Consider the following 26924-nt stretch of genomic DNA (forward strand, 5'->3'; position numbering starts at 1 on the left):
ATAGAGAGTGTCTCCATACTATCGATTTTTGCTCTCTTAGGTGAGCCTGAATTTAAGTACATTGGGAATATGCATGGTAATGAGGCCGTTGGACGGGAACTGCTCATTTTCCTGGCCCAATACCTGTGCAACGAATACCAAAAGGGGAACGAGACCATCGTCAAGCTGATCCACAACACTCGTATCCACATCATGCCTTCCCTCAACCCCGATGGCTTTGAGAAGGCTGCATCTCAGGTGAGTTCTGGCCAGCTCAGAGCAGGGCACGCTTTCTTCATTTCATATGTTTGTACCTGTGTGCTTATGTGTAAGTAATATACTCATATGAAGTTTACGTACAGGGCAGAGGAGGATATAAGGGACATGCCATTCAACTTGCTGGCAAGAAAAAAATTTAGAAGGAAAGAGATGGGTGAGTTTCTTCAGCAGAGATTGCCAATGAGAAATTTTGTTAATAAGTCAATATTCAATTAATGTTTTGTTGTTAAATAAATCATATTTATTCACCCACGTTTGTGACTAGATACATTTCCTTTCTTCTAAAAATCTAAAAATAGGACTATTGCCAAGTGTTGAAGAGTAATGCCATGGCTGTCTCTGAATGAGGTGATGTCCTAGCGCCCTCTACTGACAACGAGGAAGAAATATTTTGGCCAGATGAATGTTTAATTCTTGTCTATGTATGATGAGTAAAGTAAAAAACAACAACAACAAGAACTCTTCGTACATCAAACATGAAATTAATTTAATACATTGTAACTGTTAGAGAACCTGGGAAGTAATGACAAAATTGTAAGAGAAAATATATGGTATGCGTTCCCTTTTTGTTTGCACAGGTATGGAGAACCTTAGCTGCAGTTTTCTTATTTTATAGGAAGGTACTAAAGTATATAATAGGATGCTTATCTCCAGGTAGAAAGTTGATTTGTACCCTAAAAATGAAAGGTCCAGTGATCTGTCTGTTTGACATTGTAAGAAACCCAGACAGTGAATTTCTGTAACATCGTTACAATTTCTAAAGTGATAAAAGGAAAATTCTAATAACATAGAGAATTAAATTATTTACTATCTCAAGAACTGTAATATTATTTATTATAATTAATAATTATAAATATAATTATTTCTATTCAGAATTGTAAGACAGAAGGACAAAAAGATTATTATGTTTATTTTCTGTTTTAGATTTTTATTCCTTAGAGTCTAAGTTATCTGGGCTTATATAATCTCAAGAATATGGGAATTAGCTCTATATCATAGATTATGTATAATTTAATAGTAAAAAAAGAAATATGCATTATGGAATATAGCTAAATGTCTTGGAAATTCATTAAATTTCCAGATTATGCCATTACTGGAATAAAGGGCTTAAAATTGAACAGAAATTTTTCAACTTACAGACTCTATGAAGTTGTTCATGAAGACTGTAAGAGGGAGGTATATTACTAATATGTAAATAATTTATGTTAAACTCATTTAAAACCTCCGATCTTTAGTAATTTCTTTTGAATACTTAAAAGATTGATTGCTGTGATTTACAAAGCCAATGAATATTTTACTTAAACCCAAATCTAGACTGGCATGATTCGTTTAATAAAATTTTTTTTAAGTGTTTTTTACTTTTGAGAGAGAGACAGAGACAGAGAGAGAGAGACAGAGCATGAGCGGGGGAGGAGCAAAGAGAGAGGGAGACACAGAATCCAAAGCAGGCTCCAGGCCCTGAGCTGTCAGCCCGATGTGGGGCTTGAACCCTGGAATCTTGAGATCATGACCTGAGCTGAAGTCAGATGCTTAACCGACCGAGACACCCAGGTGCCCCTAGATTGGCATGCTGTGAAAGGTATCATCTATTACTAATATATACAGATATTTTTTGCAGTTTGATGATACATGTCTTTTAAATGTAATTATTATTACATTTAAAATATTATTATTTAAAATATTAGTCATTGAAAATATTTTTGAAATGAGCATAACAAATACTTTAAACCTGATACCTTCATATGTTTGTCAGTAAGAGAGTGAAAATGCAGCTTTGAGAGGACATTGCTGAAATAATTAATCTTAATAAATTATCTTAAAAGTCATTAATGAAAACCTTAATTAGATAGTAACAATGGTACTAAATAACTTATTATTTTCCCCCTTGATCTTTTTCAGCCTGGTGAGCTCAAGGACTGGTTTGTGGGTCGAAGCAATGCCCAGGGAATAGATCTGAACCGGAACTTTCCAGACCTGGATAGGATAGTTTATGTGAATGAGAAAGAAGGTGGTCCAAATAATCATCTGTTGAAAAATCTGAAGAAGATTGTGGATCAAAACACGAAGGTAGAGAATACGTGTGGTTTACCTGGGTTCTGTCCTCTAGCCTAAGGAAATTTGTTCTAATATCTTCAACATAATGGAGGACTTAAGAGTAATACTAAAGCTTGTATGGGATAATTAGCCAGTGCCTGGAAAGTCAAGGCTGGAGACCATGGAATTGGGCAGGGGGTCAGGGGACTAAGAAGTGGGGTGGGGACATGAAGGAAGAACCCAGTTGGGGGTGTCTTAAAAAGTCTTCACGGGCCTTTCAGAGGTGCTTTATCAGCACATCAGAGCATTTCACACTGTTGATCTTTTTCTTTTTTTCCAGAACTTTCTCCTTCTTTGCTTTGCACAACTCCACTCTCTCATGCTCCTTCTACTGCCTTTCCAATTACTGCTCGACTTCTTTCCCGGCTTCCTCTACCTTGGCTAAGTGCTGGCCTTCAGGGTGCAATCTGCTACCCTTATCTCTTTCCCTGCAGACCCATCTCTGCAACTCCCGATCTCCTGTGGAGTTCTCTTTCTCTATTTTACTTACTCACTGAGTCCCTTTATCTGGCGACACCCAGGGCCTCAAAAAGAAACATCTTCCATAAGAAAACAGTGTTTTCTCATTTACCCTATCATCAAAGCCTTGATTTTCTCATCACTGTTACCACCAACCAGCAATCAGTTGGATCCCAGTGATTTGAGGGCCATAACACTTCAGTTTCCTCTACTCTGCAAATTCATTCCACTTTTTGGTTCAGGCCCCCACTGTCTCCTGCTCTGATGAATACAGTAATCCCCTATTCTTGCTTTGGGTTTCAGCCTCTCCCAATTCTGTTCAATCTTCTCAGATTCCTCCAGAGTGATCTTCATACACAGATTACTGCCCCATTGCTTATAAAGCCTTGCCAGCTGTCCACTGTCCAGAGGATAAAGTAAAAACTCAGTAGGTCAGAATTGTGTGATGGCTTGGCATGGAGACTCTGGAAGCAGCCACCTTGGCCGCCCTGGCTCCATATTTGCTGCATGAGTTTTGGAAAGTTATTTAACCACTATATGCTTCTGCTTCTTCATCTGATATGGAGATGATAATGTCTACCCCATAGGATGGTTATAAGGATTGAACGAGTTAATAGATATAAAGTACTTGAAGTCAGGACCCAGAACTACTATTATTATTTCAGCATACTTTCTCAGTGCTCTGTGTCATGTACATCAGAGTGAGATGGATGCATTGACATCTCCACTAAACTTCGATGCTCCTTCAAACCAATATTGTTTGAACGTTGTTTTCAGTTACCTGGAGAGAGATAGAGCCCATAGTGGAGGAAAGGTGGAGAACCGCTGTTGGCAGCTTTCAGTTCCTCTTCGATTTTTCTAGGCCATTCTGCTTTGGCTCACCAACTACTTCTTGTACCTTTCCTAAGTGAGAATGTGGAAAGTATGATTTCTCCGTTTTATTATAATGCCAAGGCTGCTCAAGTGTCCCTTGGGGTCCGGCAGCTGCTGGCCGACCCGTTCCTTAATTGGGCTCTCATAGTCCATATACCTAGTCCACCGACTCCTTTTTTGCTCCCTAAGCACACCACTTTCTAATGATTTTTTTAACATTTATATATCTGTGAGAGACTGAGTGACTGGAGGAGGGGGGGGGGCGGGGACAGAGGATCTGAAGCGGGCTCTGCGCTGACAGCAGCCAGCCCAACGCAGGGCTCAAACACACAAACTGTGAGATCATGACCTGAGCCGAAGTCAGACACTCAACTGACTGAGCCACCCAGGCATCCCCCTTTTCTTATTATTTTATGCCTATTTATGTGTTGTTCCAACTGTCTGGCATGCTCTCTCCTTTCTTTTCCATGTCATCTCCTCTGTGAAGCCTTCTTCAGCTCTTCTAGACAGATCCTGTTAAGCTTCCTTGATGTTCTTTATAAATACTTCAGTGTGGTGCTTACAATTATATAGAGCTTTGTGTTTGTTATAATTACTTCTATAACTATTTTGCCTTTTAATTGTAGATTTCAGTCTTTTGGTTGCAAGAATTATAGTTTATATTTGAGTCTGACATAGCAGGCTGGAAATCTGTTATGAATGAATGCAATCGAGCTTGGCAAGCAAATCACAATATCTGAAAATCCACAGCTGGGGTTTCAGACAAGCATTCATCATGTGGTTGGGGCACCAGAGAGAGGATCCAGGAGATAAGGAGGGTCCTGGATTCTTGGTGTAAAGTTCTTAAAACTCTCCTGCCTATATTTAGGATTCATTCCAGAAACTTGGGCTATGCCTACAAGTGGAAACTGGTCTCAGAAAAGGGCTGGCAGGGGCTGAGGATTCTAGTAGAACCTGGTGAGTGGGTGACTTAAACATTCTTGCTTCTGATTCACAGATACAGTTGCATTTTCTCAGTCCCCATGCATCTTTCCTGGATGAAGGGAGAGCCGGAAAGGCAGGGGAGTGGGTAGGGTCAGCGGAGGTGAAAAGAGGGCAGTCCTGTGTGATAAGCTGTGAGGGAGTAAGAAATGAAAAACTGTTGTGGGAGCCCAATGCTGATATTAGCCTACAGACTTTACCCATTGCTTGCATTAACCTGCCTTGCTGTCTTCACCAAATCTGAGAAATGAGAAAAGCAATTCCTGTCACCTAGCAAAGAAGAATCTATGAAATAAGTTCATGTTGACAGGACATTTGATTGGCAGCCTTTGTGCAATGCCATTATTTTCTGTCAGCACTACCTTCCTCTTCCCCAATAAAGCTTGTGTAATATTTGCATAATCTCTGTATTGGATATTTTCTTATTTCTAGCTTCAGCAATACTTACTTAAAAGGTGTATCTTCATGATACTTAAAAAAAATTAGAGCTTTCATTGAAACAATCTCAATGCCAATACTTTTTCTGGGTAAAGGTAAATTAAGGAGAAATACATAAAAATTAAAAATTTGGTCTCTTTTCTGGAACAGAAGCAAGGTGTGTTTACATTAGACTAAATCTTCAGTAAACCTGCCTAATAATCCTGGGATGATATTGCTCATGTCTGGCTCATCTTGTCTTGTTTCCATCTCTGTCATTAAGACTGACACAGTGTTTAGACTGTGCCTGGTAGGAGACATATATATAGTAGGCATTTACTTAATATTATTACACATTTCCCCTTTTCTGACTTCTCCTTCTCAGCTTCTATATCCCTATAGTAGTTTCAGTTGACGTATAACATACAGTTGGAGATACAGTTGACATATAACATAACATTAGTTTCAAATGCGCCGCATAATGATTTGGTGTTTGCATATATTGTGAAATAACCACAATAAATCAGTTAACCATTAGTCACCATACATACAGTTTTTTCTTGTGCTAGAACATTTAAGATCTACTCTCTTAGAAACCTCAAATATAGAGTACAGTATTATTAATATAGTCACCCGGTTGTACATTATATCTCCATGACTTATTTTATAACTGGAATTTATACCTTTTGACCACCTTCACCCATTTCCCTCCCCATCCCCTAACACTGCCTCTGGCAACCGCCCATCTGTCCTTATAATGGTTTTTAAATGTCCAGATTTGTAGGAATTAGGGGTTAAAAATGCAGATTTAAAAAAAAGTTTTTATTTGTTTATTTTGAGAGAGAAAGAGACAGAGAGCAGGGGAAGGGCAGAGAGAGAGAGAGAGAGAGAGAGAGAGAATTCCAAGCAGGCTCTCAGTGTGGAGCCCAACACCGCTGGAAACCACGAACCATGAGATCTTGACCAGAGAGCTGAAATCAAAAGTCGACGCTTAGCCTATTGAGCTACCCAGTGCCCCCCCCCCCCCCCCCCCCAACACGCAGATTTTTATGAATGCTGATTCAGGAAGTCTGGTGTGTGTGTCCTGGGGAAATGGGTGATGAAGAGGAATCTACATTTTTACCAAGTGCTCCAGCTGTTTCCTTGTTCTTCTGAGCCTCTGAAAAAAGTTCTCTCTTGCTCCTGTCTTTTCTCATCTGTTCTTGAGCTCTTTGGCCTGGTCACCACCACTGTTATCTGGGTTTAGTACATGAGCCTTGGCCTGGATTGTTTGAAAGCAGAGTGGATTAAACCAAACAATTTTATTAAATTTATACTTGTCTTTAGTGGCTAGAGTTGTGAAGAAAAGGAAATAAATACAGCTTTAATATATTTTAAAAGCCAAAGCCATCTAATTATAGAACATAACATTTGAGCTCTATTTACAGTTCTTAAATGGAAATTTTAAAGATGGGTCATAATTGATTCTAGCTTCTGTTGGGGCTTAATCTTGAAGGTGTTCCAGAAGTTTCTCTATGGATTACTTAAAGACATAATTACAGTACAAAGAGGATCTCATCATTTAGACAGCCTAAAGCATTCTATTAATAGCCAAAGACAAACTGAGTTTAATTTGTCAAATTGTGGAATTTACTCACTTAATTTACTCACTTAATTTACTCACGTGTTACTGGTAACACGTCTATTAGCAACAGTGTATATATAAGAATTAGCAGTAGGTCAAACCTAATGGCCGAATATGACTTTGTGTATTCAGGACTGTAAAATTTATTTCAAAAGCGGTTCTTAAAAATGTTTTTTATTACAAAATCAATATGTTATTATGAACAAAAAGATAAAGTAAATATAAATGAGGAGAAAAATAACCCTTTATCCTATAGTCTTACATGACCGCCATTCACATTTTGGCATGTATCCTTCAGGATTATTATTATCTTTTAATTTTTTTAATGTTTATTTTTGAGAGAGTGAGAGAGAGAGAGAACGAACACAAGGGGGGTAAGGGCAGAGAGAGAGGGAGGCACAGAATCCAAGGCAGGCTCCAGGCTCTGATCTGTCAGCACAGAGCCCAACGCAGGGCTGGAACTCCTGAACCACGAGATCTCATGACCTGTCTGAGCCGAAATCCGACGCTTAACCGACTGAGCCACCCAAGCACCCCAGAATTATTTTGTATGCATGTATCAATCTGTGAATGTATGGAAGCATACATGCACACTGTTTTGAACCCTCTCAGGCGAATAATAAACACAACAGTAGAGTCTGTCACTGTATGGCTTTGCCTCCTGACCTCCCACTCAAACCAGTCCTTTGCACCAGGGGGTGCTTGCCTACTTCCTCCAAGTGTGCTCTCCTCCTTTCTTATTTTTACCACTCCCCTTTCCCCTTGTCCAAACCCTGCCTTATTTTCCCCCGAGGCATAGTGGAGTTACACCTCCTTCCTAAAGTCTTCAGAGATTTCTGTCTCTTCTCAACTCATTGAAACAATTGTCAGTACCAATCACTGGGTTTGAGTGAATAGGAGGAATGAAAAGGTTGAACACGGAAGGGGATTGACAAGAAATTCAATAGTATAATGAAAACTTTAGGCAGAACATCCTAAAAGAATGTGTTACACTCATATCATATGACACTATTGCCATTTTTTGAACAGTCGAGCCTAATAAACCATAAATTCATCACAAAGAAAAGCATATGCATTTTTTGGATTAAAGATTTTTTTGATTAAGTGATCCATATATGTTCTTTTAAGGTTGATTTAAATCAAAATTTAAACTGGATTTAACAAATTAATTTGAATTCCAGAAACAAATTTAAGTATGTGTAAGAATTTAGTATATGGTAAAGGAATGTTTCAGATCATTGTGGAAAGAAAGGATAAATTCTATATATGAAATTGAGACAAATCCATCTCACAAATATCAGCATAAATCAACATAAAATGTATCTATCTATCTATCTATCTATCTATCTATCTATCATCTATCTATCTAAACATGAACCTCATAAAGGAAAACTTTGGTAAATATATAATTTTTAGAGGGGGATAGAGCTTCTAAATGCCTTATATAGAAAAACTGGCACACGGTGACCACTCAATAGCTTTTGAGTGAATGAATAAAATAAAAAAACAAAGGAAGAGACCATAAAGAAAAGATAGTAGATTTGACAACATAAATACCTTAATATGTTGTATTTTAATTATTATCATTATTAAATTTGAAAGAAATAAACTTGAAAGACAAATGACAAACTTAGAAAATGTCTATAGTATAGATGGTCATGTTTTTACTGAGTAAAAAACTCTTGCAAATTAATAAAAAAAAGATCAACATTTCAATAGAAAAATCAGTTAAACCACGTATAAAAGTGTCACCAAAGAATAAACATGAATGGTGACTAAACATATAAAAATGGTTCTAGTGTTGTTAATTAAAGAGGCATATTTTTAAAAAATTCTAATTTGCCATGTATCAAAGTGACAGATTAAAACACACACACATATCCTATGTTGGTAAGAGTGATGAGAAATAGCAGGTTTAATATACTATTGCTGTATTTTACAGACAAGCAATTTAGAATGCATGTTTAAAATTTAAAAAATGTGCTTAGCTTTCGGTTTGATCATTCAATTTTTAGGGAAATTTCCTTAAGCAAAGTATAGATCTGCACAAAGAGTAACTACAAGCATGTTCATAGAATTTTCTTTTATAGTGAACAACTCAATACCCAATAATTAGAGATCCTATCCCCCAGCTTTGTTGAAATGTAATTGACAAAAATTGTATAGATGTAAGGTGTACAATGTGATGATTTGATATATGTATACATTGTGAAATGATTATCACAATCAAGGTAATTAACATATCCATCCTCTCACATAGATGCCTTAGTTTTCTTTTGTGGTGAGAACAGCTTATAATCTACTCTTTCAGCAAATTTCAAGTATACGATACAGTATTATTAAGTCACCATGCTATGCATTAGATCCCCAGAACTTGTTTATCTTATAACTGAAAGTTTGTACCCTCAGACCAAAATGCTCCCTTTCTCCCCAAAACCTCCCACCAATTGGAGATTGTCAGTGCTGGTGCATTGGTCTGGAGCCAGACTGACTGGGCTTGAGTCCCACTTACAACTGACTGGCCTCATGCTATTGCCTAACTTCTCTGTGTCTCAATATGCTCATCTGTAAAATGGGAGTACATATAGTCCCTATTTCATAGGACAGATGCGAGACTTCAATGTGTCACACAGAAAGTATTTAGTAAGTATTAGCCATTATTTCATTCATGTTTAAGAATGATACATCTAGGGGCGCCTGGGTGGCTCAGTCGGTTGAGCGTCCGACTTCGGCTCAGGTCACGATCTCACGGTCCGTGAGTTCGAGCCCCGCGTCGGGCTCTGTGCTGACAGCTCAGAGCCTGTAGCCTGCTTCCGATTCTGTGTCTCCCTCTCTCTCTGACCCTCGCCCGTTCATGCTCTGTCTCTCTCTGTCTCAAAAATAAACATTAAAAAAAATTAAAAAAAAAAGAATGATACATCTATACATTATATACTACTCAGACATTACCACAATAATTTAGAAGCTATTCAATGACATGAAAAAGTATTTGTTATCTGTTGTCAAACAAAAAAGGTCACATATGAAATGACACATAAATTATCACGTTTAGAAAATATATAAGTGTTTGGAAAAAGACTGAGAAAGATATATGTAAATGTTAGCAATGGGTATCCTTAGAAGGTAAAATTATGAGTAAAATAATCTTCTTTCTTTGTGTTTGTCTCCTTTACATTTTCTATAATAAACATTTTTTAAAGGTTATTTTATTTTGAGAGAGAGAGAGAGAGAAAGGGAGAGAAAGGATCCCACTCAGGCTCCGCACTGAGTGCAGAGCCCGACATGGGGATCCATGTCAAGAACTGTGAGGTCATGACCTGAGCCGAAAGGCCGAGTCAGACGCTTAATCTACTAAGCCACCCAGGCACCACTACGGTAAACAATTTTTATAGGGAGAATGAGATAAGCCATTAAACAAATAATAAAAACATCACCCTATTCTAAATCACACTTTTTCACAAATTGTAAGTTGCCTACGTGGAAAATAAGATATTTTTGATACATTAAAAAAGTTGACATACTGACAATAACATGGGCTTTATAGTTTCATAGACTGAATCCTCAGCTGTGTGAACTTGGATGTATTATTGACACACTCAACCCCTAGATTCTTCCCTGTGAAAGGGGGATGAATATCTGTGTATCCAATGGGGATGTGTGATGCTCATTCACACATTGCTCATTGAACAGAGCTCATTGAACAGAGCTATAGAAATACAAGATCTTACTGTAACCATCAAACTCTATTGATGCTGTTAGATTTTCTGTCCCAAGGAACAGTACAGATCACATCTCCAGGAAAATATTTCTCTGTTTTTAAATCAATGAGGTACTTGGGAGTTTAAGAGTCTTCCTAGTTAGTATTAAAAACTCATCACATGAAAGATCAAGCTTCTGGCTCCAGATTAATTCTTTGCTATAAATTTCTTCCCTCTTTTATTACCAAGATATGAAGGGCTGTGAGTCGTTAAAAGACAACATGAATTTCTGAAACTTTTGCCTTTGTTTAAGATGGTTTTCTTAAAGTAAAGTGATGTTTTACAGTGAGTTTTGAAAGAGACCCAGTTTAATATTTTTTACAGGGACAGTGTTAAAAGTAGAGGGAATTGGAAAAATAGTAAGCAATAAAAGAAAATAATAAATAATAATTATTAATAATAAAAGAAAGAAAATCTCCCATATATTTCTAGAGTTTAATCACCATAGGGAAAGAACCTAGTTCTTCAGTCCAACTATTTTCTTTTTTCATTTTCTTACTCTTAGCTATTATTAACAAAGATCAGATGGAGACGCCCCAGAATTTGAAAGTGATTTGCACGATGGTTTTCAAGTTTCAAAGAGAAAAAAGCTGGCAGCTCACAAAAGTAAAACTTCTAAGGAAACTTAAACACTATTGCAATATATTTTTTTATTATAAGTGAGAATATAGAGATGGAAAGACTGTTCTTACTGGAATCTCTTTTATTTTTATGAAAACAGCCACAAAGTTCTTGAAATATGGCCTATGCCCAGCTTTCAATGATTGTTGTTCTTGTTGTTTTTCTTTTCTGTGCCTTTCCTGTCAAGCGATCCCCCCCAATGATAATCAAATTTATAATCCTTTTAACCTCTAATCTTGAATACAGCTTGCTCCTGAGACCAAGGCAGTCATTCATTGGATTATGGATATTCCTTTCGTGCTCTCTGCCAATCTCCACGGAGGAGACCTCGTGGCCAATTACCCATATGATGAGACGCGGAGTGGTAAGTGTTTTTCTTGTTTCTTTAATGGTTCAAGGTTTACACTTACCTTATGAGGATTTATAGAATGATTTCTATAATATCCTTTTAAGGAACTGGTCCTTAAGTGATTTTGCCTATAGAAACACATACGTTTAATAGGAACATCCCTTATTTCATGTGGCACGGGTATGTATATTTGGCAGCAAAGGACTGTAAGTTTTTCATAAGCTTTAGTTGAAGAGGAATGTGATCTTGACAGAATGCAGGAGAAAGAGAGAAAACAGACATTATGAACTTGGGTCATTCTTGAACCCTGGAAGAATGGAGAGATAATGGGAGGTATATAGGTGTGTGGACAAGATGGCTTAAAAGTGGAAGCAGTCTTTTCAGAAGTTGATGAGGGCCCATGTGGATCTCTACGTGTTTTAACATACACTCACACTTTCACATTTGGAATGATGGTGTCGGGCGCGGGGGTGGGGAGTGGTACTTTGACTTTCTGTAACTAGTTTTAGTTAAATTTCAGGCACAGCAAGCTTTAGCCAGAGAGTTATTTTCAACTTTTTTTTTTTTTTTTTTTTTGCTCCAAGAAATTTCCTGCTTTGGATGGATTCTGAGGGCCTTTGGAGAATTGCTTTTTGTAAGCACAGGATAATTTTATTTTTTTATTTTTAATTTTTTTTAATTTTTTTAACGTTTATTTATTTTTGAGACAGAGAGAGACAGAGCATGAACGGGGGAGGGTCAGAGAGAGAGGGAGACACAGAATCTGAAACAGGCTCCAGGCTCTGAGCTGTCAGCACAGAGCCCGACGCGGGGCTCGAACTCACGGACCGCGAGATCATGACCTGAGCCGAAGTCGGACGCTTAACCGACTGAGCCACCCAGGTGCCCCACGGATAATAATTTTAGATATTGGAAACTCTGAGCATTGAGGAAAAGTCTCTGCTGAAACATCATTAAAATTTCGAGATTTCTTAGTTTGTCAATAGCTGGGAAATTTAAAAGCCTAGCATGTTTTATAACATATGAAGAAGAATATAGTGTATCAAAATATATATTATTTATTTACATATTACACATAGGAGATTTTTTAAAACATTTAAACTCAAATACTAAAAATATGTGTGAGAGTGGCTCACGGTGGCTGTGAGGTTGGTACAGGTACATTTTTGAAATTAAAAATTTTAGCAATGGAAATCTTACTGTTTTGTCAGGTCTAGTTCACCACAAGTTTATCACCTTTTCTCCTGAAGCTTTCAGTTCATAAATAGAATGTGCATTCTACCCAATTTCTACATTGTTGTATGGAACAGAATGTTATAGAACTTAAAAGCTAAGTGTAGCTTTTGAGCACTTAAACCTTCACTCCTTCCCCATAGCGATGTAGCTAAAGAAATACATCCGCAAGAAACAACACTGAATCACTCTTCAGAAAACAAGGAGTGCTCCTTGGTCTGTGTTAATTTCTTTAATCTGTGGGTTTATTTACTAGGTAGTGCTCATGAATATAGCTCCTGCCCAGATGATGCCATTTTCCAAAGCTTGGCTCGAGCGTATTCTGCTTTTAACCCACCCATGTCTGACCCCAATCGGCCACCATGTCGCAAGAATGACGATGACAGCAGCTTCATAGATGGAACAACCAATGGTGCTGCTTGGTATAGTGTACCTGGTGGTGAGTTTCCGTTTCGCTTTTTGATCATGTGATAGTGAATTCTTTATAATTACCATTTCACTTTAGAGATTTTTCAGTCCTCCTCAAACATTAAGAAATAGGCTAACCCTATAGTTCATTAAAATTAGCTTTCTGCATGAAAGGTTGTTGTGTACAGGTTTGTTTTTGTTGATTTTTAAAGATCAGGATGCTAATTGAAGACATAGAAGAAATGAACTAAAGACACACGTTGGGAAAATATAAACTGAATATTATTTACTGTTCTACTTTTGAAATTCTGGCCCTAGGGAATAAGATAGCTTCCTTATTACATGTTAGTTAAGCTTTTACTATAGGCAAATGTATTTTTTGGAGGGCAGGCTTTGGCTTTTAGCATATCTTGGTCTAGATACCTTTTTTTTTTATTTTAGATGATGGGATAATGGGGACTGTTTGATGTGTAATATTAGTCTTATCTTCACTGCTATAATAAACACTATTATGTCATGAAACTCTTCACCTTTTATGGGGTCTGAAAAGGGAAAAGCCCACATGCAGCTCGTATGCTGGAGAAAGCATCTTCTAGGCAACCAGGGGAGCACTCCTGAGTCCCTTTGCCCCACATGGACTTTAGAACTGTGGTTTCCCTTCCTTCCTTCCTTCCTTCCTTCCTTCCTTCCTTCCTTCCTTCCTTTTTAAAGTTTATTTTCAGAGAGAGAGAGAGAGAGAGAGAGAACAAGGAGGGGAGGGGCAGAGAGAGAGGGATCCCAAGCAGGCTCTGTGCTGTCAGCACAGATCCCAATGCAGGTTTTGAACTCATGAACCATGAGATCATGACCTAATCCAAAACCAAGAGTCTGTCACTTAACCAAGCCCCTACAGAGCTCTTATTTTCATGGCTACCCAGACCACCACAGTTGTGTAAGAGTCACTCTACTGAAGATGAAGAATGAAATGTGAAGCTACTGATGTGGTCTTTTCCCCCTCTTTGCCCAAGAAGGATTGTCTATGACCCACCTGAAAATGCAGGAGAATTAGGGCAGTAGCAGCACTAGCTAATTATAGGGTTTTGTTTGTTTATTTCTTTTATTGAATTATGCCCTGAGGAAAATATTATTCCTGATTTTGTTTCTGATATATGTCTATTCTGTTTCAACTTATATTTTGCATCATGCCAGATCAGATTTAGCACTTTTCTCCTCTATACCTTGAGGAATAAAGTCAGATTTAGGATTTAGACTATGTTGAATACATCATATGGGAAGAAATTTTATAATTCAGTTTTTATAAAAGCTTTAATGATACTTTTGGTCTTCCCTTTATGGACAAACAGTGTATTGTCTACAGAATACCAAGAAATCCCTATCTGTAAAATAATGACTATGATATTAATAATAATAGTATTAATCTTAGAGATTATAAACCACAGTAATCAGTCAAAGAAAGCCTTGACTTTAGTCAAGCTCTCTAGTGAATGAAATCAGTGCCCCTTATGTCCATGTTTTCTAGAAGCAGAGCCTGAGATAGGGATTTGGATGCTTGTAATTTATTGAGGAAGTGCTTTTTAGGAAAAACCCTGTATGGAAGTGAGGGAAGCAGAGTAAGGAAGGGGATAGAGCTGAACAAGGAAGTGATCCCAGGGACAGCATAGCCTTGGCTTGGGCTTTTGGGAGAAAGTATAAATCACAGGCAAGGTTGTCCTGCCTTGACGATTGCTGTGGAGGGTTTTGGAATGGGATATAGGAGATAGAACCCTGAAGCCAAGTGGGGTTTCCAATTCTCCTGGAAAACAGGGGCAGCTCTGAGCTCTTCATAGCCAACACTTAAACAGCAGTTTGGGGATGGACACTCCGGCTCAGGAAAAGCAGGGTCACTTTGGTGGCTCAGTCGGTTAAGCATCCAGCTTCGGCTCAGGTCGTGATCTCGCGGTTTTTAAGTTTGAACCCCACATGGGGCTCACTGCTGTCAGCACAGAGCCTGCTTTGATTCTCTGTCCCCCTATCTGTGCCTCCCCTGCTCACGCTCTCTGTCTCAAAAATAAATAAAAAACAACAAAATAAATAAACAAAAAGCAATCTGGTGGCACCAACAGCATTCACTATTAACTTGAATCAGGTTCAGAGTAAAATTGTTCTGGTTACAGAATCTTCTCTCTTGGTGCAGTTTGAATTGTTATTATTGTGCCTCAAATGTAGGAGATATTCAGTGATTGTTAAATTAATATGTACTATATATATTTTTTTAATTTTTAATGTTTACTTTTCCTTGAGAGAGAGACAGAGTGTGAGTGGGGTAGGGTAGAGAGAGAGGGAGACACAGAATCTGAAGTAAGCTTCAGGCTCCGAGCTGTCTGCACAGAGCCTGATGTGATGCAGGGCTCGATCCCACAAACCGTGAGATCATGACCTGAGTCAAAGTTGGACACTTAACTGACTGAGCCACCCAGGTGCCCCAATATGTAGTATATTATTAAGACTCTCAATCCCTCAGGATGATACTGGGATATTGGTTAGACTTAAAGAATAGTATGTTAGATCATCTTACATGACTGTTCAAGCTCTTCCCTGATAGAAAAGTAGGTTTAGAGGGACACATGTTTCTTCTGCAGGCCAGTAAGGGTTGAGTATTTGTCTTTTTTTTAAAAAAAATTATTATTTAAGAAATTAATTTTTTCCCCAGCTTCATTAACATATAATTGTATATAACATCATGTAAGTTTAAGGTGTATGATGTGATTTATTTCATGTATGCATTGTATAAATGATTACCTAATAAGGTTAGTTAACACATCCATCACTTGACATAATTACCATTTTTCTTTTTTTCTTTTTTTTGTGATCAGAACATTTAATATCTACTCTCTCAACAGCTTTCAAGTATATAACATAGTATCATTAACTGTAGTCACCTTGCTGTATATTACATGCCCAGGACTTACTCATAATTGACAGTGAGTACCCTTTGACCAACATCTCCTTATTTCCCTGTCCCCCTCTAGGCAACCACTGCTCTACTCTGTTTCTATGAGTTTGGCTTTTTACAATTTCACTTATAAGTGAGATCATTTAGTATTTGGCTTTCTCTGTCTGACTTCTTTCACTTAGCATAATGCCTTCAGGGTCCATCCATGTTGTCGCAAATGGGAGGATTTTCTTTTTTTTATGGCCAAATAATATTCCGTTGTTTATATATCCCACATTTTCTTTATCCATTCATCTGTTCATGGACACGTAAGTTGTTTCCATGTCTTGGCTACTGTGAATAATGCCTCAGTGAACATGGGAGTGCAGATATCTTCCCTGGATAATGATTTCTTTTTCTTTGGATGTATATTCAGAATTGAGATTGCTAGATCATATGGTAGTTCTATTTTTAATTTTTTGGGGAAGCCTCTGAACCTACCATTTTCCATAGTGAATGTAGCAATTTACATTCTCGCCAACAGTGCACAAGGGTTCTCTTTTCTTTGCATTTTTGCCAGCAATTATCTCTTATCTTTTTGATAATCACCATTCTAACAATGAGTGACATCTCATTGTGGTTTTGATTTGCATTTCCCTGATGATGAGTGATGTTGAGCATCTTTTCATGTCTGTTGGCCATCTCTAGGTCTTCTTTGGAAAAAATGTTTAGTCAGGTTGTCTGTCCATTTTTAATTGGATTATTTGTTTTTTGTTTTTTGAGTTGTATGAGTTCCTTATATACTTTTTATATTAACCCCTTATCAGATAGTTTGCAAATATTTTTTCCCATTCTGTGTATTGATTGCCTTTTCATTTTTTGGCTGTTTCCTTTTCTGTGTAGAAGTTTTCAGTTTGATGTAGTCCTGCTTGTTTATTTTTGCCTTTTTTGCTTGTGTTTTGCTGTTATAGCCAAAAAAACTATTGCCAAGACCAATTTCAAAGAGCTTTTTCCCTATGCTTTCTTCTAGGAGCTTTATGATTTCAGTTCTTACATTTACTTTTTCAATCCATTTTGAGTTAGTTTTTGTGTATGGTGTAAGATAAAATTCCAATGTCTTTCATTTGCATGTGGATAGCCAGTTTTCCCAACACCTTTGATTAAAGAGACTATCTTTTCCCCATTGAGTATTCTTAGTTTCCTTGTCAAAAATTAGTTGATTGTATGTGCAGGATTTATTTCTGGGCTCTTGATTCTGTACCTTTGATTTGTGTGTCTGTTTTTATGCCAGTATCACACCATTTTGATTACTATAGCTGTGTAGTATAGATCGAAATAGGAAAATATAATGTCTCCAGGTTTATTCTTATTTCTCAAAATTGCTTCTGTTATTTGGTGTCTTTTATGGTTCCATAAATTTTAGGATTTTTTTTTCTGTCTGTAAAAAAATGCCATTGGAATTTTGATAGGGATTGCATTGAATCTGTAGATGTTTTTGAGTACTATGGATGTTTTAATCATATTAATTCTGATCTATGAACACAAGATATCTTTCCATTTATTTGTGTCTTCTTCAGTTTCTTTCATCAATGTCTTACAGTGTTTAGTTTATAGATCTTTCACCTCCTTGGTTAAATGTATTCCTGAGTATTTTATTGTTTTTGATACTATTGTAACTGAGATTGTTTACTTTCTTTGTTTTTTAGATAGCTCATTGTTGGTGTATAGAAGTGTAATTAATTTTTATAGGTTTATTTTGTAGCTTGCAACTTTAATGAATTTGGTTATTAGTTCCAACAGTTTTTTGGTGGGATTTTTAGGACTTTCTATGCATAAGACCATATCATATGCAAACATTAACAGTTCTACTTCATTTCTTTTTTTTTTTTTCCAATTTGGATGTCTTTTTTTCTTTTTCTTGCCTGATTACTTTGGCTAGGATTTCTAATACTATGTTGCAAGGAGTGTTGAGAGTGGGCACCTTTTTCTTGTTCCTGATCTTAGAGGAAGCTTTCAGCCTTTCACCACTGAGTATGATGTTAGCTGTGGGCTTGTCAGATTTCCCATTATTATATTGAGGTACATTCCTTTTATATCAAATTTGCTGAGAGTTTTTATCATGAAAAGATGTTGAATTTTGTCAAAATCTTTTTATGCAGTTTTTGAGATGATTATGATTTTTATCTTTTCTATCAGTGTGGTGCCACATTTGTTGATTTGCCTATGTTGAACCAACTTTGCATCCCAAGTATGAATTCTGTGTGATCATTCTTTATGATCCTTTTAATGAACTGTGGAAATCAGTTTGCTAGTATTTTATTGAGAATTTTTGCAACTGTATTCATCAGGGATATTGACCTATAGTTTTCTTTTCTTGTAATGTCCTTATCTGGCTTTGGTATCAGGGTAATGCTGACCTGTAAAATGAGCTTGGGAGTGTTTCCTCCTCTTCAGTTTTTTTGGGAAGAATTTTAGAAGGATTGGTGTTAATTATTCTTTAAATGTTTGGTAGAATTCACCAGTAAACCATCTTGTCCTGGGCTTTTCTTTGTTGGGAAATTTTTGATTACTGGTTCAATCTCCTTACTAGTAATAGGTCTATTTCAGATTTTCTGTTTCTTCATAATTCGGTCTTGGTAGGCTATATTCCTCTAGGAATTTATCTGTTTTTTCAGGTTCTCCAATTGTTGGCCTCATTCACAGTAGTGTCTCTCTCTCTCTCTCTGTCTCTTGAAAGGTAAAGTTTTGTTGGTGCCTGTCTCTAAAAGGGTTAGGATCATTTTAATAAAGAAGTAAATAAATAAAATAGTTCCACTATCTCTGTTCTGTAACAGCAAGTTATTATAGCAAAAAAGAGAGTGTAGGTTTTAGATTCATCATGGGGACTGATGCCCAGTTACACCACTTTCTAGTTGTATTCACCCCAACTGTGACACGTGAAACATACGATATAAGGATGACTTTTAGCATCTATATAAACAACACTGCCCTGAAAATTTTTAGCCAGTGCAATAGAATAGACAAGAAAAAACAAAGATGGAGAAAAAACATGGAAATGTGAAACATCATGTTGCATTGAAACAGTCATTGTGCAGAAGACAGAATTGGCTACTTTCTTGATTAGAAGTCCCAATAGATTTTACTGGCTAAATATGGTATATACATACAATAGAATATCATTCAGTCTTCAAAAGGAAGAAGATCCTGGCATTACGACAACATGGTTGAACCTGAAGGACATTATGCCAAAGGAAATAAGTCAATCTCACAAAAACAAATACTGCATGATTGACTTATATGAGGTGTCTAAAATAGTCAAGCTCATAGAAACCCAGAATATAGTAGGCTGAGAGTAGAGGGGAATGGAGAGTTCAATGGGTATCAAGTTTCAGCTATGCCAGATAAGTAAGTTCTAGAGGTCTGCTGTATGACAAACTGCCTATAGAGAATGATACAGCATTAGGCACATGACAACTTGTTAAGAGGGTAGATCTTATGTTAAATATTCTTAGCACAAAAGAAAAAAGAAGCATGTATTTCTGTCATTTCAGTTGTAATGTCTTCTCTTCAATTTCTGATTTTTTTTTGAGTCATCGCTGTCTTAATTCTTAAGTCTAGTTAAATGTTTGTCAGTTTTGTTTATCTTTAAAGAAAACCCAGCTGTTAGGCTTGTTGATCTTTCCTTTTGTTTTACTTGTCTCTATTTCATTTGTTTCTGCTCTGATCTTTGTTATTTCCTTCCTTCTGCTAACTTTGGGCTTAGTTTGTTCTTCTTTTTCTAGTTTCTTGATGTATCAAGTTAGACTGTTGAGATTTTTCTTTTTTCTTAATGCAGGCATTTATTGCGATAAACTTTCCCCTTAGAACTGCTTTTGCTGCATCCCATAAATTTTGGTATGCTGTGTTTCTATTTTTGTTTTATGATATTTTGGTTTGCCTTTTTATTGCTTTTTTGACCCGTTTTTCAGAAATGTGTAGTTTTAATTTTCTACATAATTGTGACTCTATACTGGACAATATTCCATGTGGGCTTGAGAAGAATGTGTAATTCTGCTGTTGGATGGAATGTTCCATATATGTGTGTTAGGTACATTTGGTCTAACATATGGTTCAAGGGCAGCTGTTTCCTTATTGATTTCTGACTAGATGATCTATCCATTATTAAAAGTGGGATGTTGAAATCTCCCACTATTATTGTATTGTTGTCTATTTTTCCCTTCAGGTCTTAAGTATTTGCTTAATATATTTATTTATTTATTAAAAAAATTTTTTTAGTGTTTATTTTTGGGAGAGAGAGAGAGAGAGCGTGAACAAGAGAGGATCAGAGAGAGAGAGAGACAGAGAGAGAGACAGAATCCGAAGTAGGTTCCAGGCTCTAGCTGTCAGCACAGAGCCCGATGCGGGGCTTGAACCCACAAACCGTGAGATCATGACCTGAGCTGAAGTCGGATGCTTAACTGACTGAGCCACCCAGGTGCCCCTTGCTTAATATATTTAGATGCTTTAGTGTTGAGTGTATATATAATTTTCAAGAGTTATGTCCTTTGATGAATTTACCCTTTCATCATTTTTTAATGACCTTCTTTGTCTTTTGTTATAGTTTTTTGGCTCAAAGTGTATTTTGTCTGATAAAAGTATAGCTACCCCTGATTTTTTTAGGTTTCCACTTGCATGGAATATCTTTTTCCATTCCTTCATTCTGAGCTTTCATTGTCCTTACAGATGATGTGGGGCTCTGGTAGGCACCATATAATTGAGTCTTGTTTTATTTTGTTTTGTTTTCTTTTTTAATCCACTCTGATGCTCTGTGTCTTTATGGAGAATTCAAACTATTAACATTTAAAGTAATTATTGATAGATAAGAACATAATACCATCTTATTGGTTCCTGGCTGTCTTGTAGTTCCCTAGTTCTTTTCTTCTCCTCTTTCTGCCCTTCTTTGTGAATTGATGATTTTCCTTAGTGATATACTTTGATTCTTCTACCTTTATCTTTTGTGAATTTACCAGGTTTTTGCTTTGTGGTTAGCATGAGGCTTACATCTTATAGACATAATAGTCCATTTTAAGGTGATAACAACTTAATTTTGATCACTTAGAAAAACTCTTTGTATTCCTTTTCCCACCAAACATTTTATGTTTTTGATGTCACAGTTCACATTTTTTCCTGTTGTGTATCCATTAACAAATTACTGTTGCTATAGTGGTTTTTAATACTTTTGTCCTTTAATCTTCACACTAGAGTTAAGTGATTAACACACTACTATATTATAGTGTTAGAGTATTTTGAATTTGACTATATATTTATCTTTACCAGTATGTTGCATATTTTTATGTTTCCATGTTACAAATTAGTACTCCTTCATTTCAGCTTGAAGAACTCCTTTCAGCATTTCTTGTAAGACATTTCTAATGGTGATGAACTCCCTCAGCTTTTGTTTGGGAAGGTCTTTATCTCTTCTTCATTTCTGAAGGATAGCTTTGCTGAGTAAAGTATTCTTGGTTGGTAGTTTTTTCTTTTAGCACTTTGAACATATCATTCCACTCTCTCCTGGCCTATAAGGTTTTTGCTGAGAAATCTGTTGATAGCCTTACTTGGGGGTGGGGAGGGATTCTTTTGTAAGTTACAGACTGTCCCCCCCCCCCCAGCTGCTTTTAAGATTATCTCTTTGTCTTTGATTTTTTGGCTGTTTTATTATAATATGTCTTGGAGAAGATCTTTTTGAACTGAAATTTTGGGGGGACCTATAAGCTTCCTGAACTTGGATGTCCAAATTTCTCCCTGGATTTGGGAAGTTCTAAACCATTATTTCTTGATATTACCTTTCTGCCTTTTCTGTCTCTCTTCTCCTTCTGGGACTCTAGTGATGTGTAGATTCATGGTATTCTGTAATCTTGTAGGCTTTCTTCACTCTTTTTCATTCTTTTTTCTTTGTTTTCCTATGACTGGATAATTTCAAATGACCTGTTTCTGCCCACTGATTCTTCTGTTTGATCCAGTCTTTTGTTAATGCTCTCTATTGCATTATACCCACTCCTCCCCTGCCATTTAATTCTTTATACTTTTTAGCTCTCAGACTTCTGTTGGTTCTTATGATTTCTGTCTTCTGTTAAAATTCTCATTTTGTCCACATATTATTTTCCTGATTTCATTGAATTGTGTTTCTATTATTGAATTGTGTTTTCTTATAGCTCACTGAACTTCCTTAAAGCACTATTTTGAATTTTTTATTGGGAAAATCACAAATCTCCATTTCTTTGCAGTTGGCTACCAGAAAATTATTGTGTTCCTTTGATAGTATCATGTTTCATTGATTTTTTTCATGTTCCTTGAAGTCTTGTGTTGCTGCCTTCACATTTGAAGTAGTTACCTCCTTTTGTCTTTACTGACTGACTTTGGTAGAGTAATAACTTGTTAGCCCTGCTAGAGATTCTGAGGCTTTCCCAGACCTTTTCTGTGACATACCTGCTCCAAACTTCTTAGGGGGAGAATACTTAAAATTGCATGCCTTCTTTTGATCCTACAAGGTCCAGATCAATTGCTAATAGACTCTTGTTTGTTTTCCCCAGGGCAGTGCTAAACGCTCAAATTTGTGTCCTTTCTCTCAGGCCTGCAGATCTGGGCCAGCTTCATGCATGCTGTATGACTCATGAGGCATCTTCAAATGCTTGCTGTTGCTATTGTCAGTGGCATACACAGAGAGCTGGCTACAGGGTGAGAGGTGTGTGGATGGTGTATGCAGAATGTTAGGAGTGCCTGTGGGCCATTGGGGGGGGGGCGATATTCAGGAAAGGTGACCCCAGCAGCTAATGGGCAGGCTTCCTGATGGGATCTGTGACATGGTTAGTAAGATCCACATCCCTTTGATGCACTCTGAAAGTCTTGGCTACTGTTTGCTCAGCCAAGCCATGTAGCATACTTTAGTTTTCTGGATGGGATGAGAAAGAAGCTGTGACCAGCACAGCTCATTCACAGGATCCCACTTTTCCTTGTGGGAGGAATCGTGGACCAAAAAGTTCTCTCTTGGCACTGAGCTATGCCGCCGTGGGGAAGGGGTGATGCAAGTAAAGCAAAACCATTACTGTCACTTTCTTCAATGCATCCAATCTTGGACTTTTTCCACCAATGGTGTACTGGAACTTCTACACTGGACTCTCAGCCTTCCACAAAGGCACGCTGTTCCATGGGTGATTGCCCAAATCGGTGTTCTTTTTCGAGGAAGATGGTAAGAAAACCCCTATTTTGTCATTTGGATGTCATTGTTGCCAGTTTTCTTCTTCGAAGTCAATGCCAACAATGCAGAACACGGTTGGTGCCTGCTTTGGCACCCTGCAACAGCAATGCACTAAGTAAATGCTTAAGAACCTGCGAGATTTTGTGTTCTAAGGCAGTAACAGTCTCCCAATTATGTTTTTCTGTCCCTTACAGGAGGTGATTTTCCTTGTGGTTTCCCACAGGCTACTCAAAATGTACTGGTTGGTGTATCTTTTACTTGGCTCTCCATTCAGCAGAACGGCTTGTGTAGAGTTTTAGTCTCCACATGTGTATTTTGACTTTCCATTTGGTGCTTTGGCAGGAATGCAAGACTTCAATTACCTCAGCAGCAACTGTTTCGAGATCACCGTGGAGCTTAGCTGTGAAAAGTTTCCACCTGAAGAGACTCTGAAGAGCTACTGGGAGGATAACAAAAACTCCCTTATTAGCTACCTCGAGCAGGTAAACACCATCTCCAGCATAAAATGGGAGATCTAAGAGCATTTAAATCTGGCATACAATGATTTCCTCAGAGGAGTCCGGTCCAGAGGAGTCCATCTGACTCATAATGAGGACTCTACATTTGGAAAACATGTCAGTAGTGGTCCAAACAGGCTTTCATTTGTCAGAGATTTTGTGGTTCATGAATATTCCCTGAGAACTGATTAAACTGAGATTTGTGGGAAGTGAGGTGATACCCTGTTTTCATTCATATTGCTCTAAGCCAGGCAGTCCTAGCACCCTCCTCCATCCTGGTCATCGTGGGCCAGTCAGGCATCCCTGGCAGGACTAGGACAAGAGTGAGGTAAGTGAGACACTGAGAGCCCAAAATTTAAGGAGGCACTTTTTCTTGGAGGCATGCGGGTATAGGATTAGCACCTGAGTGTGAGTGCTTCCTTAAATTCTGTGCCTCACATGCTCCACTTGTCTCAGCCTCGACTTAGTGAGATCTCAGGTAATCATAATAATTACCTTTACGGGGTGTTTACTGTTTCCCATGCATTGTTCTGAATGCCTTACATGTAATCGTTAATGCATTTAATTTTCACAACAAACCTGTGAGGGAAGTGGTATCATCATCATCATTGTCATCTTCATCATCTTCATCATCATCATCATCCCTGAATTAAAAGTGAGGAATCAGAGACCAGACAAGTTAAACAGCCTGCTTGAAGTCAATCAGGCAGAATTTTATTTTATTTTATTTTATTTTTTATTTTATTTTATTTATGTTTTATTTATTTTTGAGACAGAGAGAGAAAAAGCATGAGCAGGGGAGGGGCAGAGAGAGAGGGAGACACAGAATCCGAAGCAGGCTCCAAGCTCTGAGCTGTCAGCACAGAACCCGACGCAGGGCTCGAACTCACAAACCGCGAGATGATGACCTGAGCTGAAGTCAGACGCTTAAAAGACTGAACCACCCAGGGGTCCCAATCAGGCAGAATTTTAAACCAGGCTGTCTAGTTCCAGAATCACCATGCCCTATTGCCTCTGGTGACAGAAACTTAGATCTTCACTAGACAGGCACTTATATAACCATTCCTGTGGAGTCTGTACAGAATTTGGGGGGGGCGGGAATCTCATCATCTACCAGAGTTAGATACCTTACCTACTGAGACTCCATACAGGCCACTCGCTGCCAACCCCACATCTCTATACTATGTAGACATTGGCACCAGCGGCCATGGGGGCGAAACAGACCTAAAGACTCTGTTCCTTGCCTGCAGTGCCGTGACAGTCTTCAAATTGCATTCTGTATATGGCTGTTTACACCCAAAGCCAGATAGGGTGATATCAGTTTCACATGCCAGCAGATAGTCCAGATTAATTTAAACACTAATTTGATACAAACAAATGCTATGAAATAAACGTGAATCTATTTGCATATACGTTGACATACAAACATGCATATGAGACTGATGCATTTAAAAAGCTGTAAAATCAGCTCAAGCATTCTTTTACATGTGTCAGATATCCATATAGTACCTTACCAAAAGAGATTCTCGTGGAATAGATCCACTGTTACTCACAATGATTAAAAATTACTTATTACACAGGATTTTTTCAATCAGTGGAATCCCGCTTCATGTTAATATAGAAAGGCATTTTCAGCAACAAAGGCTAAGGATAATTAGCCATGTCGACCCTAGAACGACCTTGATAGGAACCCCTCTAATAGTGTCTCCTTCAAGGAGAGCTGTAAATGTATTTTCTGAGTAGAGGAAGTAAGACTGGGCTATTTGGTCTGTGTTGTCCATTTAGATATCAAATAATGTCTCTTTAATACAGTGCTTTTCATTTTATTTACATATTTTTTCAACAAAAATTTATTCAGCTACTCTAGTGTCCTAGGCACACTGTGAGGCACTGGGATAGTGACTGACTTCATATTAGTAGAGTTCAGAAACATCAATACCTAATCACAAGAGAGGATGATAAATGCTAAAATAAAAGTCCATTACAAAATCGGTGGAGGTACACTGGGTCCCTAATCCAGTCCTGGCGGTTCAGCAAAGGCTTCTTGGGACTACGGTAAGATTTACTGTAGTTGAAACACCAATAAGATGATTACTCTGATCATCAATTAAAAAAACAGATTCAGCTGCTGCTTAAGTCTTGGTTCTTAAGAAAAAACTCAATATAAAACAAAACCCACAAAGGTATACCATCAGGAAAGAGGAGAATATTCGTTATATTTATGGTGGCAGGTAGGCATGTATTAATTCATCTAAGAGCTATATCAATTTATATAGAAATAAACTGAAAAGAAGAGGGTTGTACATACCTGTTTTATGCCACTTGGAATAAGAATGTGATCTGTCCACAGATCAAGTGGTCCACACTGTAGGACATCAGTATTACGGTGCAAGTTGTGTAGAAGCAAGAAGAGTGATATTTACAATGAGCTCATCCAACTTGCTTCATAGAACACTCTAATTTAGGGACTCAAAGGCTGATGACATATGAGTGAAGACTGCCAGAAGTTCTGTGTTGAAATTATTTCATTGACAATGAGACACAGTATGGTGGGAATTAGTAATTGAACACCTGGACCTAAAGTCTAACCATGGATTAGTTTACGACTCATGGAAAATAGGTGATTAGGAGGTCTAATTCTATAATTGGTTGAGAGGAAATCTCTTGCAGAGTTTTAAAGGGATGTTTGTAGGAATTGGAATTGTAAAGTTAATTAGTGCAATTTGCTGTGGTGGAATGCCTCTCTCTCAATAGCTTTGGAACAGTCTAATTCTCAAAATTCCTCACAAAATTCACAAAGAATGGTTCGTGGGTGCCTGCACCAGAATCACCTAGATTCTTGTTAAAAATGAGTTTCCTGTTCCATCACTGAATCCCACTCCCTGCATGGTAGGACCCCCAAGTCTCCATTTCAGCAAGCTCTCTGGGTAACACTTAAGTATAGGAGGGCTTAAGGGTTACTGCTATGCACAGTTTTAGTAACAATGGAGAATCTTCTGGATGTTCTTTGTTTTTCCAGCTTTGGTTGATTGATGTCCTGGAATCTGAGGAGAGAACATTACAGGAGGGACAAGTGTAGCAAATAGTTTCTTCAGGCATGAGTGAAATTTGAATTTCTCTGTGATTTCCTTTGCAAAAGCCATAAAGTGACAGCTGCATTCATGTAGACTTGTGAGAGCCCATAACATTTCCATTGAGATTTATTAC

The 26924-nt window shown here is 37.6% G+C and overlaps 1 protein-coding gene across 1 annotated transcript in view; it reads left to right on the top strand.

The window, feature by feature from the left end:
• The window catches only part of CPE (carboxypeptidase E), a 114709-nt gene that overhangs the window by 80809 nt on the left and 6976 nt on the right, over positions 1-26924 (top strand). Inside the window, exons 2-6 of the mRNA XM_047091999.1 lie at positions 41-237; positions 2158-2325; positions 11332-11449; positions 12924-13106; positions 23563-23702. Of these exons, the coding sequence (XP_046947955.1) occupies positions 41-237; positions 2158-2325; positions 11332-11449; positions 12924-13106; positions 23563-23702 (806 nt within the window). The remainder of the gene's footprint in view (positions 1-40; positions 238-2157; positions 2326-11331; positions 11450-12923; positions 13107-23562; positions 23703-26924) is intronic.

Source organism: Lynx rufus, unplaced genomic scaffold (genome assembly GCF_022079265.1).
Source record: "Lynx rufus isolate CCGP_SWC_20201006 ecotype Redwood Valley unplaced genomic scaffold, mLynRuf1.p SCAF_3, whole genome shotgun sequence".
Lineage (NCBI taxonomy): Eukaryota > Metazoa > Chordata > Mammalia > Carnivora > Felidae > Lynx > Lynx rufus.